The sequence below is a fragment of the Martes martes genome (assembly GCF_963455335.1).
Source record: "Martes martes genome assembly, chromosome: 3".
NCBI lineage: Eukaryota > Metazoa > Chordata > Mammalia > Carnivora > Mustelidae > Martes > Martes martes.
In genome coordinates, this window is record NC_137890.1 from 128488446 (window position 1) to 128512161 (window position 23716).

Below are 23716 nucleotides of genomic sequence, written 5' to 3' on the forward strand. Positions count from 1 at the left end.
CCATTTTCCCAGAACGATGTCTCCACATAGCCACCTGATCATGTCCGAGCCTCTTAAAGCTTTTCCTTGTTTGAAAACTCTTAGGTTTCTTTGTGTCACAGCAAAGTAGGATTCCTTAAGTCCTAGCCAACTGGTTTTTCAACACTTCGCATCTCCAATCTCACCAAAGCCTTGCAGGATTCTAAACATTTCCATTTCACTTCAAAATATCCTTGTTCTCAAGAGACAGTCCTACACTGCCAGTTGGAGGGGTGTCAGGCCATGATCTGACAGATGAGTCCGTGGAAAGACGACCCAGGAAGGGCTGAAACAGAAACAGGACTTCAAATTCCTACTGCTGTCAAGTGGTCCGTTCGCACCAGGAACAACCCTCCCACATCCCATGCTTGCTGAGGATCCTCTTGCTAACTTTAGATTACATGGCTTTATCAGGACCACAGAAGACTGTGACCACCTGACCGATGGCAATATATCCTAAAGAGAAGGGCTCTAATTCTGCCAGGACAAGAGGGGGTTTTGGCTCAGGAGACCTATACAGTTCAGTGACATCCTACCCTTATGGCTCTGAAATGTTTATCATCTGTACACTTCCCCTAACATCCACACTTAACCTCAGTACGAATCAATACCCTTTATAAAATGAAGAAACTATAGTGACATTGATATCACCAAACAAAGCAAACACAGCCCCGGGGAAACGGGCATTACTCTGCTCTGTTTATTCTTCGTATCGCTAACCAATGTGCCCCTTTCATACTATTCCAAGGTTTATTTTTATTTCTATACTTTCAGGCTTAGAAAGCATATTTCGTTAAAAGGTTTTCTTTTACTACATCTGAAGTGGCTCTTCAAAAAAAGGAATCTTCGGATTGTGTGATATGCAAAATAGATGTAGCCGCTTAGCAAATAAACTTGCGAGCGGATGTCCGCGGCTCCGTGTCACTTGCTTTTGCCTTCTGCACTTGCTTTAGTGACACTTTCCCCTAATTCAGAATGGACCTCTTGGCCAGTTCATTGGTTTTGGAGTCTTCAAAGTTTTTCAAGTCTTTCTGCCAATTTGGGATTAGGTGAAGTGACAGCAGAATCCAAAGCTGGAATCCAGCATGTATATGTGGGGGTGGAGGAACAGAGGGATGGAGGGAGATGTGGGGAGAATCTAGGCGACACTCTGGCCCGTGAAAGAAGTCGTTCTACAAGCACACCAACTCTGGAATAAACGGATTTGGAACCGTCTTGCCTTGTTTACCTAAACAGAAAAGCCAGACAGCAACAGAGGAGATGGTGATCATTCCACCCTGTTATTAGGCTAACAGGGACCCACACTGGTGAAGAGCCAATCTACCTGTCCCAGTTCAGGGCTAATTAACAATTAGGCTCTTGATTTATTTCCAAGGAATCACTGTTTCCAATTCCAAGTGCCAGTTTAACAAACGAAAACCTGCTAGAACGCACTACTTCCACACTTGTCGGTGCGTCTTCAACCTCAGGCAGCTTCATTGGGAACAATCAGAGCCAGCTTTGCACAAACAGACCTAGCCTTCCTATTGCATATTAACGCCAAACAAAGGACTAGGAAAATAAATCATCATCAACCCTGCCCTGGGTAGAGTGCAAATTACCCAGTCTCCCAAGGATAAGGTTTGGGGATACTTCCAAAGTCATAGAGCTCTGAGAAGATCCGGAAACCAGGAAGTTTGTATTCCTCGTTAACTCTGCCCCATTACTTAACAGTCTACCCTCCATGGGTACCCGTGCACAAAGTCACTGCCCATCCAGTCCCTCACCGTGCCAGTATCTGTCTGCCCACTGATCCCTACATACTGAACCCCGACTGGTATTCACCCACTGCTTGGCAGCTACCAAAGGGCTATAAGGCATGGTTCCTTGGAGATGTACTTTCCAAACAGGGTCACTGTAGAATGGAAAGAAGGATGTACACGTAACCATGATCATAATCAAACCCAAAGAGAGAAACCACATGCTGCACAGTCCAGGAAGCATGGAAGATGTAGACCAAGAACCAACTTGCCCAACAACGTGCCACGGCCACTTCACTGCTTACAGCCCCGGTTTGCGCATTTATCTAACAAACACAAAGGGTAAGAAATGGTTGGGGCTGGCCCTGGTGACCATTACTGTAGGGCTGAGTCTTCGCAATCCTCCCGAGAAGCCGGCAGAACTCTGGTTCTGACAAGGTCCAACCAGATTACTACTCCACAGCTCTCAATGGAGGAGCTCAACAGCTTCCCCACCGCTCCCCTGAGAGACACACACATTCAAGAGTCCCTTGCAAGCCTTGAATAACTGAAGCTTTAGCCATCAATTCCCAAGTACCACCACGTGCTTACTCTCATGCGATCCCCACATGCCCTGGTCCAGGCCTTTCAGCATCTTGCCCTACAGCCAGCCTCTCCATTTCGTCTCATTTTAACAACCAACAAATGCTGAGCATCCACTGCAGGGCAGGTCAACCTGTATTTCTGAGGTCAAGCTCTCAAGTCAGCGTTTAAGGCAAAAATCAAATATAATTTAAAATCACTCAGGAAAATCCCTGAGTTGGGATGGGTGTCCTCTCGACAACTCAAAAACCAAGAATTATCATCTTGGGTGTCTATTTGCATTATGCCGATAGCTTCCCTTTCCCTGGGGGCAGCAGAGTCCAAGGGCTCCTTTGAGCAGGGAATGGCGAAGGGTTAAATCAAGGGATTTCCTGCTCTCTCTACCCTGAGCTGAAAAGAGCTGATTTCACAAGTTAAATTGAGTGTATGATGATAGGAATCCACCATATCTGCAAGGCATATGCTAGGTGCCATCAGGCAAAGAAATGAACCTAAAACCACTGCCCTCAACTTACCTATAACCCAGTTGGGAAAGATTGGTTCATCCTCTGAAAATCGTAGATAACAGTTAAACACGAAGCCATCAGAACTGACAGACGTCTGATACTAAGTGCTACAGACATTCAAAGGAAAAATAAATGCTATGGTGTAGGGTGGGCTCAAAAGACTTTCATGGAGAAATATAAACTGGCTCTTGAGGTATTGATCACATTCTTTCTTAAGATGGGCGGACCGAGAACTGATCAGTGTTCCACACAAAACTGACCTGGTCATCTAAGCATACAATGGTGTTTTCTATTAAGTCTCCACTCTCCCTCTTGAAAGTGCCAACTAACTCACTGGCCAACTCTGTCCACTCTGTCAACTCTGTCCACGGTTGTGCCAAGGTCACAGGGTAACCAGGAACCATAGTTCAAGTTCTACATGGTTGCCAAAGCTTAAACTAAATTTGATGTTATTGTTATGCTAAAATAGAGGACTATACAACTAAGAACAACATGCTAACTGCTTCTTTACAATCACAGAGACTCTTACATGAGCATTTAACCTGACTTTACTGACATATTATTCATACCATGAGTATCCTGATCCATTCTTTCAAACCCTAAGGCATTACTTGGATGGTCTCCTACCAGCCTGTATTAAAATTAAACTTTTCTATTTCCCTTTCTTGCAGAATCCTATGACCTTCGCTGAGTCTCCCTGTCCATTTTGGCACTTTCTCCACTCTCAGGACTCAAGGTGACTGAGCACAGTCCCTGGACACTGGCCCTGGGCCACATGGCACTGTGAATGAATGTAAGGGAGCCAGTGCTTAGGTCCACATTTTGGACACAGCTCTCATCCCTGGCTAGCTCCACTCACCCCTCACTGAGCTCTTTCAGAAGGGGAGGGAGTAAGAGACAAAGAAGGACCCAAATCTGATCCAAAGCCAGCTGGAATAAGGGTCAGCTGGAAGAATCCAGGCATAGATATTTAAATAGATAGCCCTGATTCATACGAGAAGTAGTTTAATAAATCAACATAACATAGTACATTTCCAAAAATTCAGATACTGGCCAATTTCTCCAGGTCTGAAAGACATTTCTGACATTTCCTTCAGGAGATGGCATGAGCACAAGTCAGAAATACCAATTCAAATCCAGATTCTATTAAGATTCTGCTGAAGCATTTGTGAGACTTCAGACATTTCCTAAGTTTCAACTTTAGTTTCTTCATCTATAAAGAGAGCCAGTGGGACTAGATGACTTTTATGACCAGATGACTAGTTAATGATTTTAAAGGCGGAAGTATCACAAGTCTGAGAAAAATTGAAAGCAAACATCAGAGTCAGAATAGAAAGGACAATGGTTGAGGGGGTAGGTTACCTGTGTGGCTCAGTCAGTTGAGTGTCCGACTCCTGATTTCCACCCAGGTCATGATCTCAGGGTCGTGGATCCAGCCCCCATGTCAGGCTCTGTGCTCGTGTGGAGTCTGTTTGTTCCTCTCCCTCCCCCTAAGTGTGCACATGCTCTCTCTTGAATAAATAAATCTTAAAAAAAGAAGAAGAAGAAGAAGAAGAAGAAGAGAAAGGGACAATGGGCCTGAAGAGCCTCTGGAAGATGATGATAAGAAAGTTTCAGAAGATAACGGACGGGGGAAAATCCAGAATTGCTCTATAAGAATATCTTACAGATTTCTTCCTTCTAGGTTCTGCCTTATAGTCAAACATAGATCCGTCTCTTCCCAGAAGAGTTAAGAGTCATAGAAGGGACATACCCACAGATGTCGTCCCACACAGTCTTCTTGGAAGGGGTAACTTAACCTTAACTACCTGAGGGAAATGAAAAGATCCCCACGAGTGCACATCTTGACCTCAGTAATTCAGACAACTATCTCACCATCATTTGGAGTCTCAAACTTCCTTAACGCACAGCCCAAAAACCCAAGTGAAGTTTTACAGTCCCCGAAGTTTTACAAACACCCAACACGTTCTGAGGCTCTCAGATATTCTGTAATAAAATCTTAACTAGAGTTCAAGGTGGTATTAAATATTTAAATAGCACTGTAGAAAATTTAACCCACAAAAATCTACGGCAGCTTCTATACTAGGCATTCATTTGCTATTTCCACATCTTCACTTCTCCTGCTTCAATAAAGTCTCTTGTTCAGCAAATTTACTTTATCAGTCTAATTAAGACCAGTTAAAGTTAGACTGCTTTGAATATGAGTTTCATAAATGTGACTAAGAGTTTAAATTATCGGTTACCCCACCTACAATAAACTTTGGCTTTGCTCTTTGGCAGTCAGAATGTGAATGGTTAGCACCTGTCCAGTAGCTGGCACACAGTAGGAATTCAATTAGTGCTTCTCAATGCATCACCACTAACCCCCAGTGCTTAGTCAGCAAGTCCCCACACCGGGCAGGAACTAAGCATTGTACGTGCGGTCTCTTACTCCTCACAACAACCTTATTAAATACCTCCATTTTACGGATAAAGAAACTAAGGCTTAAAATAAATTAACAGCTGCTCCACAGCCCAGAAGGAATTTGAGCTCAAGTCATGTCTCTCTCTGCCCCCACCCCCCTCATCAGTTCCCCGCTGAACTTTTCCACAGAATGCAAGAGTTTAGGACGCTGGACCAGAAGTTGTGGGGTCTCAACCTCACTGGCTGTTATTTACACCCACATCAGTTACAGACAAAGGTGACAACTGATGTGATTATGGCCTGTGTGTGCTGGTTCTCCTGGGACGCCCAAAGCTGCTGCTGAAGCTGGAACACTTTACCAAAAGAAGGGAAGGAGGGGGCAGGATTTAACATAAACCACACTCCCCAGCAGTGTGGTTACTGCCACACTCCAAGCTCAAGGGAAAGATACACTCCAGGGTCTGATCAGCCACTCCCTCTACGCAGAGCCTTTCTAGAAGGCGGCAGATGCCAATGGCAGGCTTATTCTTACCCACAGGAGCACTTGCAGCAGCAATAACAGCAGTAACAAGTTTCAGCAAGCATGCTGCTCAGTGACAGAGATTCCTGGCTAGCCTCACATTTTCTAAGTCTCCATCCCAAAGACATTTTCTTGTCCCAATACATCCCCTTCACAACGCTGGCTTGAACAAGTATTTCAAGGAAGCCATGACCGTCAGTAGGCGTCAGGTGCACAAGAATATCAGGCTGAAGGTGTCCCCCTCTGCCAGCCCACAACCAGGGCTGCACTAAGCAGTTCAAATGCACCGTGTGGGTGGATGCACATTTACACACCCTAAGGATTCAGAGACACCAAACGTCATCCATTAACTGAGGTCACAGAAACCACCTCTCATTTCAGATTTACAGCTTAGCAATTATTTCTGCAAGAGAAGGCAGAGTACAAGCAATGGGCCAGCCCTGCAGACCACCAGCCCTCAGCCTCCCCACCCCCAACAAATGTATTTGCTTCACCACCAGGTGTTAGCAGAAAAATCTGCCGTTAAGATTCACCAGCTCCAAAGTTGTTAATTGCAGAAATCAAGAGGTTTCCTCCAGCTCTAACGTCCCATTCCACCCTCATAAACACAAAGTCCTCTCTTTCCGTGGCTGCACTTTGTTTTCTCCGGTCTGTTGGTCCTGGAAGGACCTTGGTTCAACTAAAAGCGTTAGGGGAGGAGGGAACCTCGGTGAGTTTATTTTTCAGTAGTACAGATCGAGATGAAGGCTCCCAAACCCTCTCCAGCCTAAAGAGTTAGATCATGTGGGAACCAAACACTGTGTAAGAGAAAAAGAGAAGCTGAGCAGTGCCAGTCTCCACTTTCTCGCGGGAGGAACACCGCTATACTATGGGCGGGGCGGGAGGTGGGGAGGTAGTGATCTAAACTGTGTTTGCAAAACCCCAGCCCAGATCCGATATTTTGCTTTAACCCTTTGGCTTGGGCCTGCGCAATGCAGGGACCCAAAGGGTCTTTGGGTACCGCTGGACGCTTCGGGGCCTGGTTGGGGGACGGGGCACACCACTCATACGATCTTGTTTTTCTCAGCTGATCTAGTCATGCGAACAGGTGCTTGGTCAATTCCATCTTTCAAAAGGAGGGGAGGGGGTATGTTAGAGTAGCTCCCACAGGAGCACCCGCCGTGCGGGGAAAGCCACGCAGGACAGTGACTTTCCAACTTCTGCGGGGCTCCCTAGTCTGCGGGCAAGCCGGGTGTTGCGTGAAGTTGGGAAAGCCCTGGATCTTCCGGAACAACGCTCCCAGCAAGCCCACAGCGGCAACACGGCGACCCTACACCCTGGGCCACCCCCCCCCCCCACGCCCCGCTCCAAACACACACGTGAAGCTCAGCAAAGCATGCCACCTGCCGGGTTCCCAGCAAACATGCCCGAAGGGAAGGACCGCCGGAAAACACTTTGTTTAAAAAGAAAGAGAAAAAAAAAGTAAACTCTCCCGGGGCCAAGGACAGCCTGGCCTGGCACCAGGGCCGCAGTCCGCGGGGCTCGGCCCCGGGGTCCTCGGGTTTCTAGGGCTGAATGGGGGAGGCGCCGCGACCGGCTTGGCGGCTGGCCGCGCTCCACCGGGGGCCCGCGGAGTCCCGGGCGGGGCAGCCTCTCCGGCAGGGCCCGCGGGCGGGAACGCGGCGCGCCCTCGCCCCTGCTCGCGCGCGGGCCGGCGCTGCGGCGGGGGTGGGAAGTCGGGGAACTTACAGCCGCCTGTCCTCGGGCTGCAGCTGCCAGTGCATGGCCAGCGAGAAGCCGAAGAGGCTCCCGGGGTCCCCCGTTTTCCGGATCACATTGTCCTCGCGGGTGTCCAAGTTGAAGGCGGCGCCGAGCCGGGGCAGGAGCCCCGCCGACAGGTAGAGCAGCCACAGCTGCCCCGTGGCCGCCATGGACGGGCGCACCGCGAGGTGGAGCGGGAGCCGCGGCTGCCGCCCTGTGCTCCGGGCCGGGTTCGAGGCTGCCGGGCTGCTGCTGCTGCCGCCGCCGCCGCAGCCACCTTCGTCTCCTCTGGCCACTGCGCCGGCCCCACCCCCGGGACGAGTCGCGCTAGCCGCCCCGCCGCTCCCCCTCGCGGGCAGCTCCTGACCGCTGAATGAGCCCGTTGTTCTCTGGAGACTCGCAGGCATTTTATCAAGTGACGAGGACGCCGGCCCCGCCCCTCCCCACCCCTCCCCACCCCTCTGGCCCCGCCTCGCGCGCCCGCCGCCGGACCCGGCTGCCTGCACCTTCCCGGACAGCCTGGCTGCGCCGGCTGCCGGCGCTGCCCCTCCCCGCGCCATCCCACGCCTCTCCCGCCGCCGCCTACCTGGCCCGGAAGCCGGCGTGGGACACCTGGGTGCTGGGGGGAGGCGAGCTCCCGGCCCCGCAGCTCCATCCCGGGGGTCCTCCGGGAATGAAGCCCTGGAATTGTGGTTGCCGTTCCGTGCGGAGCCAGAAAGGCTTTTACTACCTGTTAAGCAAGAAGAAGTGCTATGATGCACGGGCCCCGACCGCCTTAAGCAGCGCATTCTCGCTGACCGGAGCCCACGTGCAAATGCTCACTTCATTCATTCAGTCCACGAGTGCTTCTGGAGCGCTTAACGCTCGCCAGATACTAGGGGAAGGGAGCTGCTTGGATTGTTTTCGGCCCTCAAAGAACTAACCGTCAAAAATAATAGCGCAAACTTGGATAGTGCTATACAATTTATATAGCTCATTTTATGGCCCATTTAGCCCTCATAACAATCTGCATAACAATTCGCAGATTAGAAAACTGAAGCTCAGCCTTAACCCTGAGCACCCAGGGGTATGCCCTTTGAAAAGGAAAGCTTTTGGGACAAGTCACCCTGGTGTAAGCAATTTCATTTTCTAGGTGCTCTGAAGCGGAGAAGCAGCTCCTCAACAGGAAAGGATGGGTGTGTAAGGTCGTACCTACGAGCTCAGGAGCTCTTCTTTCCTGCCCCCAAATTCCCAGGACTAGATTCTTGCCAAGAGGCAGCTCTGAGTTCTGTGTGGGTGGCCTAAAGTCTCCTGCCTCCAGAGCTTGGGGTGGGGCCTCCAGGACGGTGTTGACCTCCAGGACAATTTTATTGGCGGGGTTCTTCAGCCGCAGAGACAGACAGGGTTACTGTGATATTGGGGTGACAAAAAAATTTTACTTTTTTATTTTCACTAACCTCTGACATTTAGCATTTCCTTCCATTATAAATGGAAGGGAAACACCACAGTGGCAGTAGGATATGTATCTAGGACTCAGTCTCCAGTAGAACCCACAGGTTTTGTTTTTTGCTGGGGTTTTTTTTGTTTTTGTTTTTGATTTTTACATCACAGCATAGTTGTTACAATATCATCAATTACAGTAGCTATTAAATAGACCCTCCACTGCAATAGGCCAATTAAAAAGTATATATATTGGGACACCTGGGTGGCTCAGTTGGTTAAGTGTCTGCCTTGGGCTGGGGTCCCACATCTGGCTCCCTGCTCTGGGGGAAGCCTGCTTTTCCCTCTGCCTGCTTCTCCCCCTGCTTTGCTTGAGCTTGCTCGCTCCCTCTCTCTCTCTCTCTGAAAAATAAATAAATCTTTAAAAAAAGCAGAAAAGTTCCTTTAAAAGAAGTATAAAAAATTTTTAAAGTATATATACTTATACAACACAATTTTTTAACATTTTGTTAAGTGTATTTCAAAATAATTGGTTTCATTTGCAATCCCGTGTATTTTATTTTTTTAAAAACCTTGTTCTGAAAAGAGATTCATGGTTTTTGGCAGTCTGACAAAATGGGGTCCTGTGCCACTAAAAAAGTTTAAGAAGTGCTAGCCTGAAGACTTCTGGAATGCCTTGGGGAGCCTGCCTTGGAATCTGATATCCCTGCATTAGAAACAGAAGCAGAGTACAGTCCTGGGGAAGACCTGAAGTTCCGTGGGTGCATGTGGGGATAGGAATGGGGGTGCCCTTCACCTAAAGGAGTATTTGTACCAAGGGAGCAGCCCACACCGCACAAAAAGGCTGCCCGAACGTCATCAAGGGTTTTTGAGTGATAACAGCTTCTGGAGCAAGTCCCTCAGCATAGGAGGAGCAGGTCCCACTTGTCTGCCAATCAACAGCTCCAGTCAAGTATAGTCAGAAGTGGGGTGCAGTGAGTTCAAATTCAGCAGGCAATGCAGGAAATCAGACTGTTTTCACAAATGTGTAATAACCTTGCTAAGATTATGAGACTGTTGGCAACTGAGTAAACTAAGAAACATCTGTATTATGATTTTTTCATGCAAGATAGCCTTTTTTCTTCATGTTGAACACATACTATTCCAGAGAAGCAGGTCCAGACTATAACAGTTAGAGTACAGTAAGCTTCACTGCAGCCTCGTACCCAGTGCGAGCCACTGACATGCCTGTAACAGTTGCTGAAATACTTCTGAACTGATTGATAAGCTCTCTAGTTTCAACTGCCCCCACCCTGGCCACTTTCCTAGGACTCACCAGCCTCCCCACAATACAGCAACTAAAGGTTTAAACCCATAAGCCTTTGTACTGCATGGTCGGGTATGTCCGTGTCATAGCAGCTGTTAATGATACTGAATATGACGCCTTGCGTCCAAGGGTAATTCTGTGCACCATTCTCCGCTTCCTTCCCAACATACGGTTAGTAGATGACATTTGAATAGCCAGTTCCCTACTTGATCCCAAATATCGATTGTGCTCAAATTGACATTTTAAATAATGTGAAATTTAAAAGAGCAACTAACAATAGAGTGCTACTAAATTGAACGACACTTCTTTGGGAAAAGGAAGGGATAAAGAAAAACAAGGATGAGAGATGTGTTCTGGAGTGTCCTGAGTGCCCATTACCGATGGAAAACTTTCAGCCACACTCCTGCCTTTCACCTACCTCCTGCCTAGGATGCCAGACATACTTGAAATTGAATCAAACTCAGACTCTTGACAATAATCTCTTTGAAGACGGTCAGCTTTTCCTGATTAACTGTAACAATCAAGTTTTGTGAATCAGTTGTCATTTCCATAGTAAATAGGGTTAGGCTAACACAAGAGAGAAGTATCTTAGGAAAGGGAGATGTAGAGGTCTTTCAGGATCTGCTGAGGATATTGTCAGTTTCTGGGGCTGAAGAAATGAAAGAAGCAAGAAACCTAAAAATTAAGAGGTCAAGACCTGGGGAGGGAGGTACATAGTTTTAATGAAAAAAATAAATCTGGGACAAGAAGACACTTGTCTGGAACCAAAGGGAGAAAGTTAGCTTGGTGATAAAGATGTGCTGACTGTATAGGGCATGGTGTGTGTGTGTGTGTGTGTGTGTGTGTGTGTCCCCACGCGCATGTGCGCACATCGCAAGAAGGGTTCTTCAAATCCAGTTATGACAAAATCACGTCATGTTCCCAAAAAATGTTGATTAGAAAACAAACAGCAATACCTAAGAAGATGATTATAAAATCACAGAAGATACTTCTACAAACTGAAAATTTTAAATAAAAAAGGCAGTGGAAGCTTTGAATAGATATTTGCTCAGATGAGAGCTTTTGAATTATATTTTACCAATACACTTTTCAAAAGAAAATTATTTGCTCTATATCCCACCTTTGGTAGGGGAGCTTTCAAATAATTTTAAACCATTGGTCACCTGCAGAGAAGTCTAAGAAACTCATGTCATGCCTGAAATATTTCCCATTTCCTGGGACCTACTGTAATCATTTTGCTATCAAGTTCACTGTTGTACTGACTTCATCATCACCAACAGCAGAGAATATCATATTCGCTGCTTTTTAGGCCACATGGAAACTAGCTATGGAAAACTTCTCTGTATTCTCCTTTTGTGGTTGCATTATACTGATGGTTTTATATGTTCTCTAGAGCACATGGTCTGTGGAACCAAAGATCCTTGCTTCAAATTCTGTCTCTGTTCCAACCTGGCTAGATGACCATAAATCATTTCATCTCTCCCTGCCTCGGTTTCTCCAGCTATGAAGTAGGGATGAGGATAGCATCTACCCCCAAAGAATTGCCTCGCCTTAAGCATTAGTAAAGTTAACAGGATCTGAAGCACTTAAAATGTATTAAAATCAGAATTTCCACTTGTGTACAGTCTTTCAAAATTTGGCTTTCACAAGTTAGGCATTGACCCATGATAAACATACAGTTTTATGAATTAGACATATGTAGTAAACTTTTCCAATAGGGATTGTACTATTCGATGTCAGACTTTATGTTTCAGAAAAAGAAAGTTTTCCATTTTACTTTTTGTCTCTTTATACAAGTGGTTAGGGGTTTGCCTTCCATACCGAAACTTACTGCCTTTTTTTTGGCATTTCATTTGCTTTAAGTCACAGCACATTTTATAGGGGCAAACCCGCCTCTGGCTGGAATCGGGAGAATCCAAATTGCTAGCTATGCCTTTAAAACTCAGATCTATTTTTTCCAGTTTTATTGAAAGATAATTTACATAAGTTTAAGGCATACAATATGTTTTATATATATACGTATGTATTGTGAAATAATCACCACAATAAATTTAGTTAACCTGTTACTTCATAGTTCAATTTTTTCCTTGAGATGAGAATCTTTCAGATTTACTCTCTAAGCAACTTTTAAATATAAAATACAATATTTTTAACTACAGTCACTATGCTGTGCATTCAATCTCCAGAACTTATTTATGCTATTAACTAGAAGTTGTACCTTGGGACAACCCATCACACACACACACACACACACACACACACACATCTCTAAGAGCTTGTGGTAACCACCAATCTGTTCTGTTTCTATGAGTTTGGGGTTTGGGGGATTTTTTAGATTTCACATATAAGCGAGATGATAGAGGATTTGTCTTTCTCAGTCTGCCTCATTTCATTTACATGATGTCCTCAGGTTTCATCCATGTTGTCACAAATGGCAGGATTTCCTTCTTTTTATGGCTGAATAATATTCTGCTGTATATATGTTTATTTAGAAACTCACACCATGTTTTCACTATCAATTAATCCATCAGTGGACATTAAGGTATATATTTTAAAGTATATATATTTTAAAGATATATTTTTAAAGATATATTTTAAAGTAAATTTCAGAACACCTGGGTGGCTCAGTTGGTTAAGCCTCTGCCTTTGGCTCAGGTCATGATCACAGGGTCCTGGGATTGAGTCCCACATCAGGGTCTCTGCTCAGTAGGGAGTCTGCTTCTCCCTTACCCTCTGCCTGCTATTCTGCCTGCTTGTGATCTCTCTCTCTCTGTCAAATAAATAAATAATATCTTTTAACAAAATAAAGTAAATTTCATTTGACTATTTCTAATTCATTTATAATGAGCTCATCAAAATGTCATATAGTATTTTACATTGTCATTTCAGGTGGGATTTTTTTTTTTTTAAGTTTGTTTTGAGGGAATTTTTCTAAGCCAAGAAGCCACAGCTTGTCAGCCAGCCAGAAATAAACTAAACCTTAAATGAATCATGTTAAATTTAAAACGGGGTTCCCACGACTGAGATGAAACCGCCACTTGGAAAATTTGGTTTTCCGTCCCACCGTCATCAGAAACAAACATGAAGTTATGTGTATCTCATGCACACATAATGTTGTCTTTTGAAAAATTCAGTTGTAATTAATATACATTGTATTAGTTTCAGGTATATAATATAGTGATTCAACAATTCTATACATCACTCCTTGCTCATCACTGTAAGTGTTCTCTTAATCCCCTTTGCCTATCTCACCCATCCCCCCACTCCCCTCCCCTCTGGCAACCACCAGTTTGTTCTCCATATTTAAAAGCCCGTGTTTTGGTTTGTCTCTTTTTTCCTTTGTTCCTTTGTTTTGCTTCTTAAATTCCACAGATGAGTGAAATCATATGGTATTTGTCTTTCTCTGACTGACTTGTTTCACTTAGCATGATACCCTCCACCGCATCTTCTTTATCCATTCATCTATGGACCGACACTTGGGTTGCTTCCATATCTTAGCTGTAGTAAATAGTGCTGCAGTAAACATAGGGGTGCATATATCTTTTTGAATTAGTAATTTCATTTTCTTTGGGTAAATACCCAGTATTTAGTAGAATTACATGTGGTAATTCTATTTTTAATTTTTTGAGGAAACTTCTTACTGTTTTCCACAGTGGCTGCACCAGTTTGCATTACCAAGGAGGCACCTTAGCCTCTTCCACTTCCCAACTGAGGCGCTGGAACAAGTTCCTCTACTTCTCTAGGACTCAGTTTTCTAATCCATGAAACGGCCCAAATTCTGATCTCAACAGATTATTCTACCGATTAAATGAATTATATACGTGAGGTATGTAGCACAGCGTCTACTCTTAAATATGTAGTGAATAAAATGGTAGCTATGAACATGAAGGTGGAGGGCGCCTGGGTGGCTCAGTGTGTTAAGCATCTGCTTTCGGCTCAGGTCATGATCTCAGGGTCCTGGATCAAGCCCCGCGTTGGGCTTTCTGCTCAGCAGGGAGCCTACTTCCTCTCTCTCTCTCTCCCTGCCTCTCTGCCTACTTGTGATCTCTCTCTGTGTCAAATAAATAAATAAAATCTTAAAAAAAAAAAAAGAAAAGAAACAGAAGGAGGAGACAATATGCTAGAAAATAAAATAAGAGTAGGTTCAGGTAATGGGCATTAAACTCAGGGAGAGAGAACACATAAATGAGGTCACTGTACCCCACATTCACTTCATGTAAATGGTCAGGATAAACCATTCCTTCCCATTAGAGCTTGGCAAATAGTCCCTATCATTCCAGTTTCTCAGTGCCTGACGTTTGGGTGGAAGCAAGTCCGCGCTTCCCACTGGCTCTAGATCACTCGCTTCTCTCACAGTGTTTGCAGAAGCAACAATGGGCCCCAAACTGGGCACCATAAGCTGAAAAGAGAAAAACAGCTCAGAGGACTAGCCAGCTAGGAGGCCTGGTGGGAGAATAAGATGAAAGCTGAAGGACAGTCCCAAACACATTCTTATCTTCCTCTTTTCACAATCTGTTCAACCAGTGGGAGAGTTAGTGGCAAGGATTATCCAAAACCATGACCGATTTACAAATCATTGTTACTGTTTGAAGCTTTAGCTTATCGAATACATCTTGCTGCTAATATTAAAGCAGCTCATACCACTGAAAATAAATTGGCAGGGGAGCTAGGAGAACATGCGGCTTAATAGGGAAATCAGACCCTGAACTTCAAAATTTCCTCGAAAATTTTGAATGTGGAAAGCAAGCCACCTGCATACAAATAAGCACTCTATCTCACAAGAAATTTGAGGGCAGGGTAATAAATTCTGCCCCGTGAACATCCCACTATGTAGAACAAATAACAAAGAAAGTAGGAAAAGAATGCAGAAATCTGGACCACCTGATAGCTGAGAATGTTCCCATAACAATGGCTTTGCTGTCCCTGATCACATGATTAAAAGTGAGGCATCGAACAGTTTCACATTATACAACATATTTCTGGGCATTCCTGGTGAAAAAGGAGGAAAATGGACTCAATGACACTTATATCACATTTCATTTTCAAAAGTCATGGAAAGTCAGTGCATTTCCAAAGGCAAAAGCCATTATCTGAATTTTGTATCCAGAGACATCAAAGCAGGGACTTTTCGCAAGAGAGAAATGTCAGGGACTCTGACCAAATTAAGACTCAGGATATCCCAGCTTCTGATTTGGTAACCAAGAGCACACCTTCACAGCCTTCTTCAGCTCTGGCCCCAGGACCAAATTTCCTGCCTCCCAAACCAGGCACTGTAGCAGTTTGCCAAGAGTGAGCTTGATGGGAGGTGTCCTCTGGCAGGGAAAACATCACCAGGAACATTGTATCAGTTAGGTTGGGATATTCAGACATAAACACTTCTGCATATTCTTCCTGCTTGCAGAAGGGTGGAAAGCCTCAAAAAGCTAATGGGATGGCTGGGGCGGGACTGGGGGGGGGGCGTGGAGCGGGGGCGGGTGGGGTGGGGGGGATTCCTGCCCTGCTCAGTCCAGTAAACCAGGGTGAAAATTTTCAGCCTTGGACCCTACTAGCAAATAGAGTCTCCACCCCGGTGCTCCAGAGGTTTACTTTCCCCAAGTAGCTAACCCACCCCCAGTTGCTACTGGTTACAGAAAAGTTTGGGTAAATGCCACATTGGTTGAAAAGAAGGTAAGAGAGTATGGGAGACAGTCAGCTCTTTGATTTTGAGGGGCTCTTAGAATTTCCTAATTTGCACTCAGTAAATAAGCAAAATACGTTTATTTCTCTGAGACTTTCTTTATGTGCTGACTACAGTCATCTAGCAGTGTCTATAGTGATTATAAATAACTTTAATCTGTATTTCTTAGATAATTCAAATGCAGGAAAAATAGTTGCAGTGTTACGTGTATTTTTAAAATATATTCCAAAGTTGAAATCTTTGCAAGTGTTAATTAAAAATTATATATAGATATAGATATAGATATAGATTCATTCCAGCCATTAACTACTACAATAACTATTCAAAGAGGAGAGTAGCACTGAGTTGACACCCTGACCATCTGCCCAGGGACTCCCTTCTCAGACTCCATCAACTCTCTGGATACACCTCTCCCCCACTTCATAGTGAGTGCTACTGCGATTCATCTGCTTACAGAACTATCTGCTACTAAACTTATTTCCTTTAAATTGGAGGCTGAGCTTTCTTCATTTTTGTAACCCCGGCACCAATACCTAGGCCTGGAACATGGAAACTACTGAAAAATGACTGACTATGGTACCTAAGGTTTTCACTTTTATGCCAGCAGACTTCTTTGAAGTTGGAGGGTTTGCTTTTGTTTTTGTTGTTGTTGGTTTTTTTAAGAAAATGTGTCACCCTTGTACTACATGCTTATAATGGAGCATACCCAGCAGTGTACTTTATTCAAAGGGCACATCCTTGGTACCCTGATTCCTCTAAAGATCAGTAATTCTCATGCAAAAGAAAAACTCCTGCATCTAGGCAGCTAGTTAATAAGGCACCATTCTGGACTCAAGGTCTCAAATGCTCTCATCCTGCCAACAGTTCAAAGACCGGTAGGAAAAAGTGAAAGTGAGCTGCATAATCTAGAGTGGAAATTCTTAGGATTTGAGGGAGGCTGGAGAGAGAGAGGAGAGAAGGTGGGTATGAAGGCTGAAATTCCAGGAGTCCTTTGAACAAAGAAAGCAGCAGGGTCCTTGGAAGGCTAGATCCCCTAAATTGGAAAATCTACTTCTTCACTCTTTGGTCTGCCGTCCCCAAGTCCTCACAATGCTGCCAGCATCACTGTACCTCATCCTTTAGTCACCAGATAAAAAGAAGGCATGGTGACATGAAGTGGGAGGTGCTCGGGTGATAGGCTTCCCTAAGCTCCCCAGGCTCTACCACTCGATCCACTCAACAATGTATCCCTGAGGCAGCCTGCACCCTGCCCTGGCCCCATTCCAGCAGTAGGTGCCTAACTGGGAGGAATCTCAATGCCAGCTAGACTTTCTCAGGAAAAGATTTCTGGAGAAAGCAGCATGGAGTACACATGGCAGACACAGCTGAGGCTCATGAGCTTGAACCAATACTACCCATGTGACTTTTTAATGCAATAAAAATCAAAAGACTGGAGAAAATGGGCTTCAGTTTGCACCCACAAATATGATAATGTTATGGTTCAGAATCACAACTCTAGTTTACACAGAATTCTGGAGACACAGTTAGTGGGTGAGGGAGTATGGTCATAGCAATAAAATGACAAAGCATGAGGTAAATAGTGGGGAAATGCATCTAGTGTGTGTGTCCCAGGGTTTAATACTTAGAGACTAAATTTTTTTTATAGAAACATCCTTTTTCTCTGGGATTGGTTCAAGGTTGATAGTAAAATGGTCAGCCAGGAATTATCTATTTGGAACCTGTATGGTTACTTTATTTTTTATTTTTTTTAAAGATTTTATTTATTTATTTTACAGAGATCACAAGTAGGCAGAGAGGCAGGCAGAGAGAGAGAGGAGGAAGTCGAGCAGAGCCCAATGCAGGACTCGATCCCAGGAAACTGAGATCACGACCCAAGCTGAAGGCAGAGGCCCAACCCAATGAGCCACCCAGGCGTCCCTATGGTTACTTTAAATTATACATTCCATTTAGTGGATCCCTCGATTGTTACTAAATATGAAGCATTTGGCACATACCAGGGCTTACTAATATTATTAAAGTAATAAATACTAAGTATTATTAAATTACTAAATAAGCTAAATACTAATAAACTAATTATTTAGTTTATGTTATATATTAATATATTAAATACTAAATATTTTAAATTAAATTTAGTTTATTAAATATTACTAAATATTATTATTCAGTATGTGCTCAGTACAAGGGTTTCTTTAGAGTTTTCTTCCATATTTTTTCCCATCATTGGGTAAGAGATTTGGAAAATGACTTATAATACTGAATTCTTTCTTGGAGTTCCAAGGTCATGAGAAAGTATTTGAGGAAGACTCAAGACAGACAAGGATGTTTTGACTTTCGTCTCATTGAGAGGTGGGGTCTAACTCCCTCAACCTTGAATCAGAACTGGCTTTAGAGATTTTCCTGAGTAATAAAAATTAGCAGAAGTGATGTTCTGGAATTTTCCAGGCTGATGCATAAGGAGCCTTATAGCTCATTCCTGAGACCCTTGGAACACTCATTTTTGGACTCTGGGCTGCCAGGTAAAAAGTTCAACTTCTTTTAGCGGAGCAACCATGAGACCATATGGAGAGGGAGAGATGCAATGGAGGCCAGCCTTCAGCTGTCCATGGCAAAGTGCCAAGTATGGGAGAGAAGCTATCTCAGACCCTACAAACCTGCCCAGACACCAGCTGAATACCATCAGGTAACACCTGGTGAGAGAATGTGGAGCAAAAGCAGCAGCATCCAGCCAATCCCCGCCTGGATTCCAGACCCACAGAACTGGAAGATATTAATAAAGTGGTTATTGTTTGAAGCCATTAAGTTTCAGGAGAGTTCATGAAGAAGCAATAGCCAGCCAAAACAGATGGAGTATAAAGTTCGCATGTGCGACTCCTCTGAGGGTGGTCATCAGCTTCTATTCAGCTGGCCCCTCCTCCGCTCAGTGGGAGCAAGGCCACAGTGCAAGGCCATGGTTGGCAAGACCGTTGGGTCATGCTCTTAGAGAAATGAGATCAGTTTTACTTGCTTCAAGGTAACTAGATGGAGTTCTGAGGGTGATGATTTCATGGCTCCATGACTAATTCTCAATCACTCAATAATAGATCCAAGGCATGTACAAATAGGGTAGGCTTTGTACAGTTTCTCGAAGCCTCTAGCATGGAGGAAAGGGGAAGAACAAAAAGCAGCTCTGTCTGGCATTGTGCAGTGGGTAATCACTTCCACTGGTCCACATGGGGCTCCCTGGCCCACTTTTACCCTCAAGAGCCTTTTACCGTCCCTAGTTCCCAGTAGTGTGATTGATTTCATATATATATATATATATATGGATATATACATATTATATATACATATATATATCCATGTACATATGGATATACACACACACATATATATGGATATATGGATATATATGGATATATATATAATGGGTATATAATGGATAATGGATATAATATATACATATATATACATATATACATATAAATATATACATATATATCCATTATCCATTATATATCCATTATATATATATCCATTATCACATATATATATCCATTATATATATATCACATATATATATATCCATTATCACAACATATTTTAAAATGGCACTGCAGAGTGCCTGGTGAGCAGGAGGGCAAATCCCAAAGTGTCATTCCAACACTGAGCATGAGAATCCCTGCATAAGGGAGGCTGTCTAAAAGCTTAGAAGATCCCCCACCACTGTCTCTCAGCCTCCCTCTTCATTAAAGGTCTTTTTCCCCCCTCTCCAGCTCTAGTTTCATTTTGTGAAAAGGTTCACTGCCTGATGTGCCATGAGCAGACAAGCTTATCGAATGAACTGTAAATCTAATCAGTTTGGCACAGGGGTTTCATGGGAGCCATGTAAACAATAACTGGAGTTGTGTTAAGCTTCACTGACTCCAACTGATTCCCAGTTTGGTTCATTTGTGCAGAACAGTTGGAGATACAAAGCCAAGCCCATTAATTTCCAGAGAGCAGTTCTAACAGAGGAACGAGCTGTCAATCCCCAGGAGGCTTTCAATCCAAGCTCTAACTACAGGATTTTATTTAAGGCATAAGGTGTGTCTGTGTGTTACTCAGTTTCTTTCCATTTCCTCAATATTCCGTATTTCTAGGGAGATTCTGGCAATTCTTGTTGAAATTGGAATCCTGTGGAGAAAGGAGCAGAGAACGTCTCCAAGTTCCCATGGCCCCTCATAATAGTGATCAAAGTGTGGTCCTGAGTCCCCACCCATGAAATTTTCTTAACGTGGTTGTGCCCCAGGTTTCTTCTGAAAAACAGACTTAATTAGCTTCAGCCACTAGTTCAGTTCTAGTCCTCGTCCGTATACTTTTACAGCACACGTTCATTTTTTTTCATGTGAATTACACCCTCAAGATTGTAAAGTTTAGTAGTTACAGTGCTGAAGTCACTTTTCAATCTCTTAAATAGCATATGCTTCATTTCCAGATGGAAAAATGAATATTCACCACTGCTCCATTAGGAATACCAATTTCCCATCACTCTCTAGCATTGGCCAATGCAGTTATAATACTGTGCTAATTTAAGGCATTTTCTGGTCCTCTGAGCCTCGTATTTACATACTAGCTGAAACTGCAAGTGGAAATGAATGGAGATGATGATATTTGCCTTATCTCAATTTTTCTGTGAGAAGGAGAAAAGCACTTAAGCTTGAAATAAGCAGATGTGAAAACACTTCTCACTAATCAAAATGTTTACCACTAGGTTAGAAGAGGCTGCCTGTTCGGAGGCATTGAACCTGATCTGTATACTTAGCAAGATGAGTGTATTTAGTGTGACAGAACCTTGGAGCAGAACTTTTGCAGCTTAGTTCAGATGACAATGAGCAATACCATATTTCTTTATCAGACTTTTCACAGTTCATGAACTTGAATTCAAGAGTGCCTCATCCATCTAGTCACTATAGACTTTCACACCAATATGCTCTAAGCTTCACATTAGCATACCCAGAAGTAGTAGAGAGGGAAAAAATGTGAAGAACAATGTCATTACAAGATTCAGAGAATTAGCTTTGTAAAAACATTTCATATTAAATTACAAAAACTTTAATTGGAATAAAAGAAATTAAATACCTAACATTCTGAAAGACAACAAAAATTGTGCAACTGCTCTCAATTTGATCCCAGGCAGTTGAATATTCGTAACAGGGAACTTGCAAAATAACATATGTGAAGGTAACAGGAGATTGCCAATGTGATTCTGTAAAGAGCTTGGCATAACAAATGAGAGATCCACCTGCATTTTCTTGAGTAAGACCATCATGGTTTAAAAATCACAGAATCCCACCTCAAACTAACTTAAACTATACAATTGCTACTCAACAAAGTTTGTGGAATTAATGATCACAATAATAACTAACATTTAAGGGATTTTGACCATGCAATAGATAGTTCCAGCAAACATTTTACATTGATTCATTCATTTAATCTTCACAATAATGGGAATCAGAAATATTCTTAGTGGCCCCATTTTATGCATGAGGAAACTGAGAAGCAGCAGAGTCACATAAGTCCCCCAAGTTACACAGATCAGAAGTGTCAAAGCCAACTTTTGATCCCAGGCAGGCCAGCCCCAGAGCCCACATACATGACTCCCTTCCCCAACCAATTTCCAGAATATGTGACTTTTTAAGGTGACCAATCAAGAAAAAGTGTTATCCTTTGCCTTTACTTTGGTATGAGTTGGAGTCATGGCTTTCACTTTGAAATCACAAGATAGAAGTGGTCAATGGGACAGTGTCCACCTGTGATGTTCCAAGGAAAGTCTGATGGGGTTCATTCTTAAAATCTATTTCTGTCAAGGGGAACCCCGGTGGCTCAGTCAGTTAAGCGTCCAACTCTTGATTTTGGCTCAGGTCATAATCTCAGGGTCATGAGATCAAGCCCAGCATCGTACTCAGCAGGGAGACTGCTTGAGATTCTGTCTCCCTCTGCCCTTCCCTCCGCTCGCTCTCTCTCTTCAAATAAATAAATACAATTTTCCTTTTAAAAAAAAAAGAATCTATATGATTCAATATCAGTATTAGGTAGACAGGAAGAGTTAGAATGTATTTCCTCAATTTTCATATGCTAATGATTTTAGTAAAGTGTTAATATCTTGGAAGATAATGGGAATTCAAACCAACGCTCAGAAAATGGGGGAAATAATTCCATAAAAACTATTCAATTCACTTTAGATGTTCCAGAGATGTTTATTCATCACAGTGCCAGACTCAGCCATTCCACGTGGCACGTGCTCTGAGTGACAGACTCACATGCCCAGCACAGGCAACTGGATATAGACGAACACCTGACCTGGGAAGGTTGGGTTGACACATTGGGTCACAGAGGCTGGAGCAGGCCTATCAGATGCTAGCTCCTGAGAGTTTGCTCTGGACAACAGAGTGACACAGTTGGCAATGGTAACTTAAAGTTGATAAGTTATGAGGTAGGGAAAGGAAAGGAAAGGCCATTGTGGCTTCACACACACACAAGCCAAAGCTAGGAGGGAGCTGAGGAAGATGGTCTGTGGAGAGAGGAGAATGAAGAAATAGAGAGTGAAAGAGAAAGGGAGGGAGAGGGACATACACAGATGAATGTGAGACATCTGAGCGTGGCTGTGTTTTGTCCTGCCGCAGATTCCGGCGGTTCTTAGGTTCCACTGTGGGCCACGGGTACTCTCAAAAGTCCCGTGGCCTTAGAACTCGAGAGGGGCTTTGTTCCTTGCAAACCGAAAAACCGAACCTGAAAATCAAATGAGTGAAAAGCAATTCACTTCTGGACAAAATCTCTCTATATTCCAAAATAGGTTAGGGCACTACAGATGTATAAAAAGAAGAAGGAAAATGACTTGAAATTAAGAATAATTTACCTATGCAAAACCATTGTTTAAAAAAACAATGCAATACTGACTTATAGGTCAAGGGATATAGTATATAAGAATCATAATTTTTTAAGAGGTAGATTTTAAAAAACTTTCTGCTCTCTTTTAACTAAATCTTACTTGGCACGCAGTCTCATTTTTGCCACGCTTTAAAACAAAAAAAGATATAGAGATATAGGCCTCCTAGCAAGGGTTCCAAGAGTAATTAAATTTATTAAATTATGACTTACATGAAGCTAGAAGGAATTGGGTCTCTTTGGTCTAGAGAGAAGAAAGTTAAGGAGTGACTTCTGTCTTGTATTCATAAAAAGTAGGAATGAACTTTGGTCAAAGTTTTCTGTCAAGCAGGAGGAAGAGTCTGTACACAGGCTACAGAGGGTCAAGGACTGTCCTGTCCTGGAGAGATGTTCAAGAAGACATTTAGAAAACACGTGGAAGTCTTGCATGGTTGACAAATAGAACTCAGTAGCATCTCTGGGTCTGAGCTGCCAACCATTGTTTAATGACCGTGCAGAAGTGCCCTGGGAGGCCATGGGCCAGAGAAAAAGGAAGAAATAGAAATAGTATAGAAGAAAAAGAGAGGAAGAAGAAGAAACAAGCAGACAGGGACATATGTCAGAAGAAGTGGTCAAGTTAGCATTCACTTTTCAGATAATGTTCAAAGGTGACTCTCTGCTCTCTTATTTTGTATAGCATAGTATGTAACAGGATGGTTTGTCACCGAACCACATCCTGGATTAGAAGTGACCCAAGTTGAGCATGACGTCTACAGGGGCCAAGAGTTTAGGCTCTTCACGTGCAGTCGCCCTGCCTCCCTCTCCGCAAGACCTCCCTGGGGAGACGCCTAAGAGTCAGGCTACAACTGACTCACCAGCTGCCTTCAGGAACCCACATGAGAATGGCCCCCACCGGACCTTTG

General features: G+C 43.7%; 1 protein-coding gene across 2 annotated transcripts in view; it reads right to left on the bottom strand.

Annotated features, from left to right (window-relative positions):
• The window catches only part of ITGA6 (integrin subunit alpha 6), a 76749-nt gene extending 68855 nt beyond the window's left edge, over positions 1-7894 (bottom strand). The window contains exon 1 of one of the 2 annotated variants that reach the window (XM_080798593.1): positions 7498-7894. In XM_080798593.1, the coding sequence (XP_080654719.1) occupies positions 7498-7679 (182 nt within the window). In that variant the 5' untranslated portion in view covers positions 7680-7894. The remainder of the gene's footprint in view (positions 1-7497) is intronic. The other variant, XM_080798592.1, reaches the window with a different exon arrangement.
• Positions 7895-23716: the final 15822 nt, after the last annotated feature.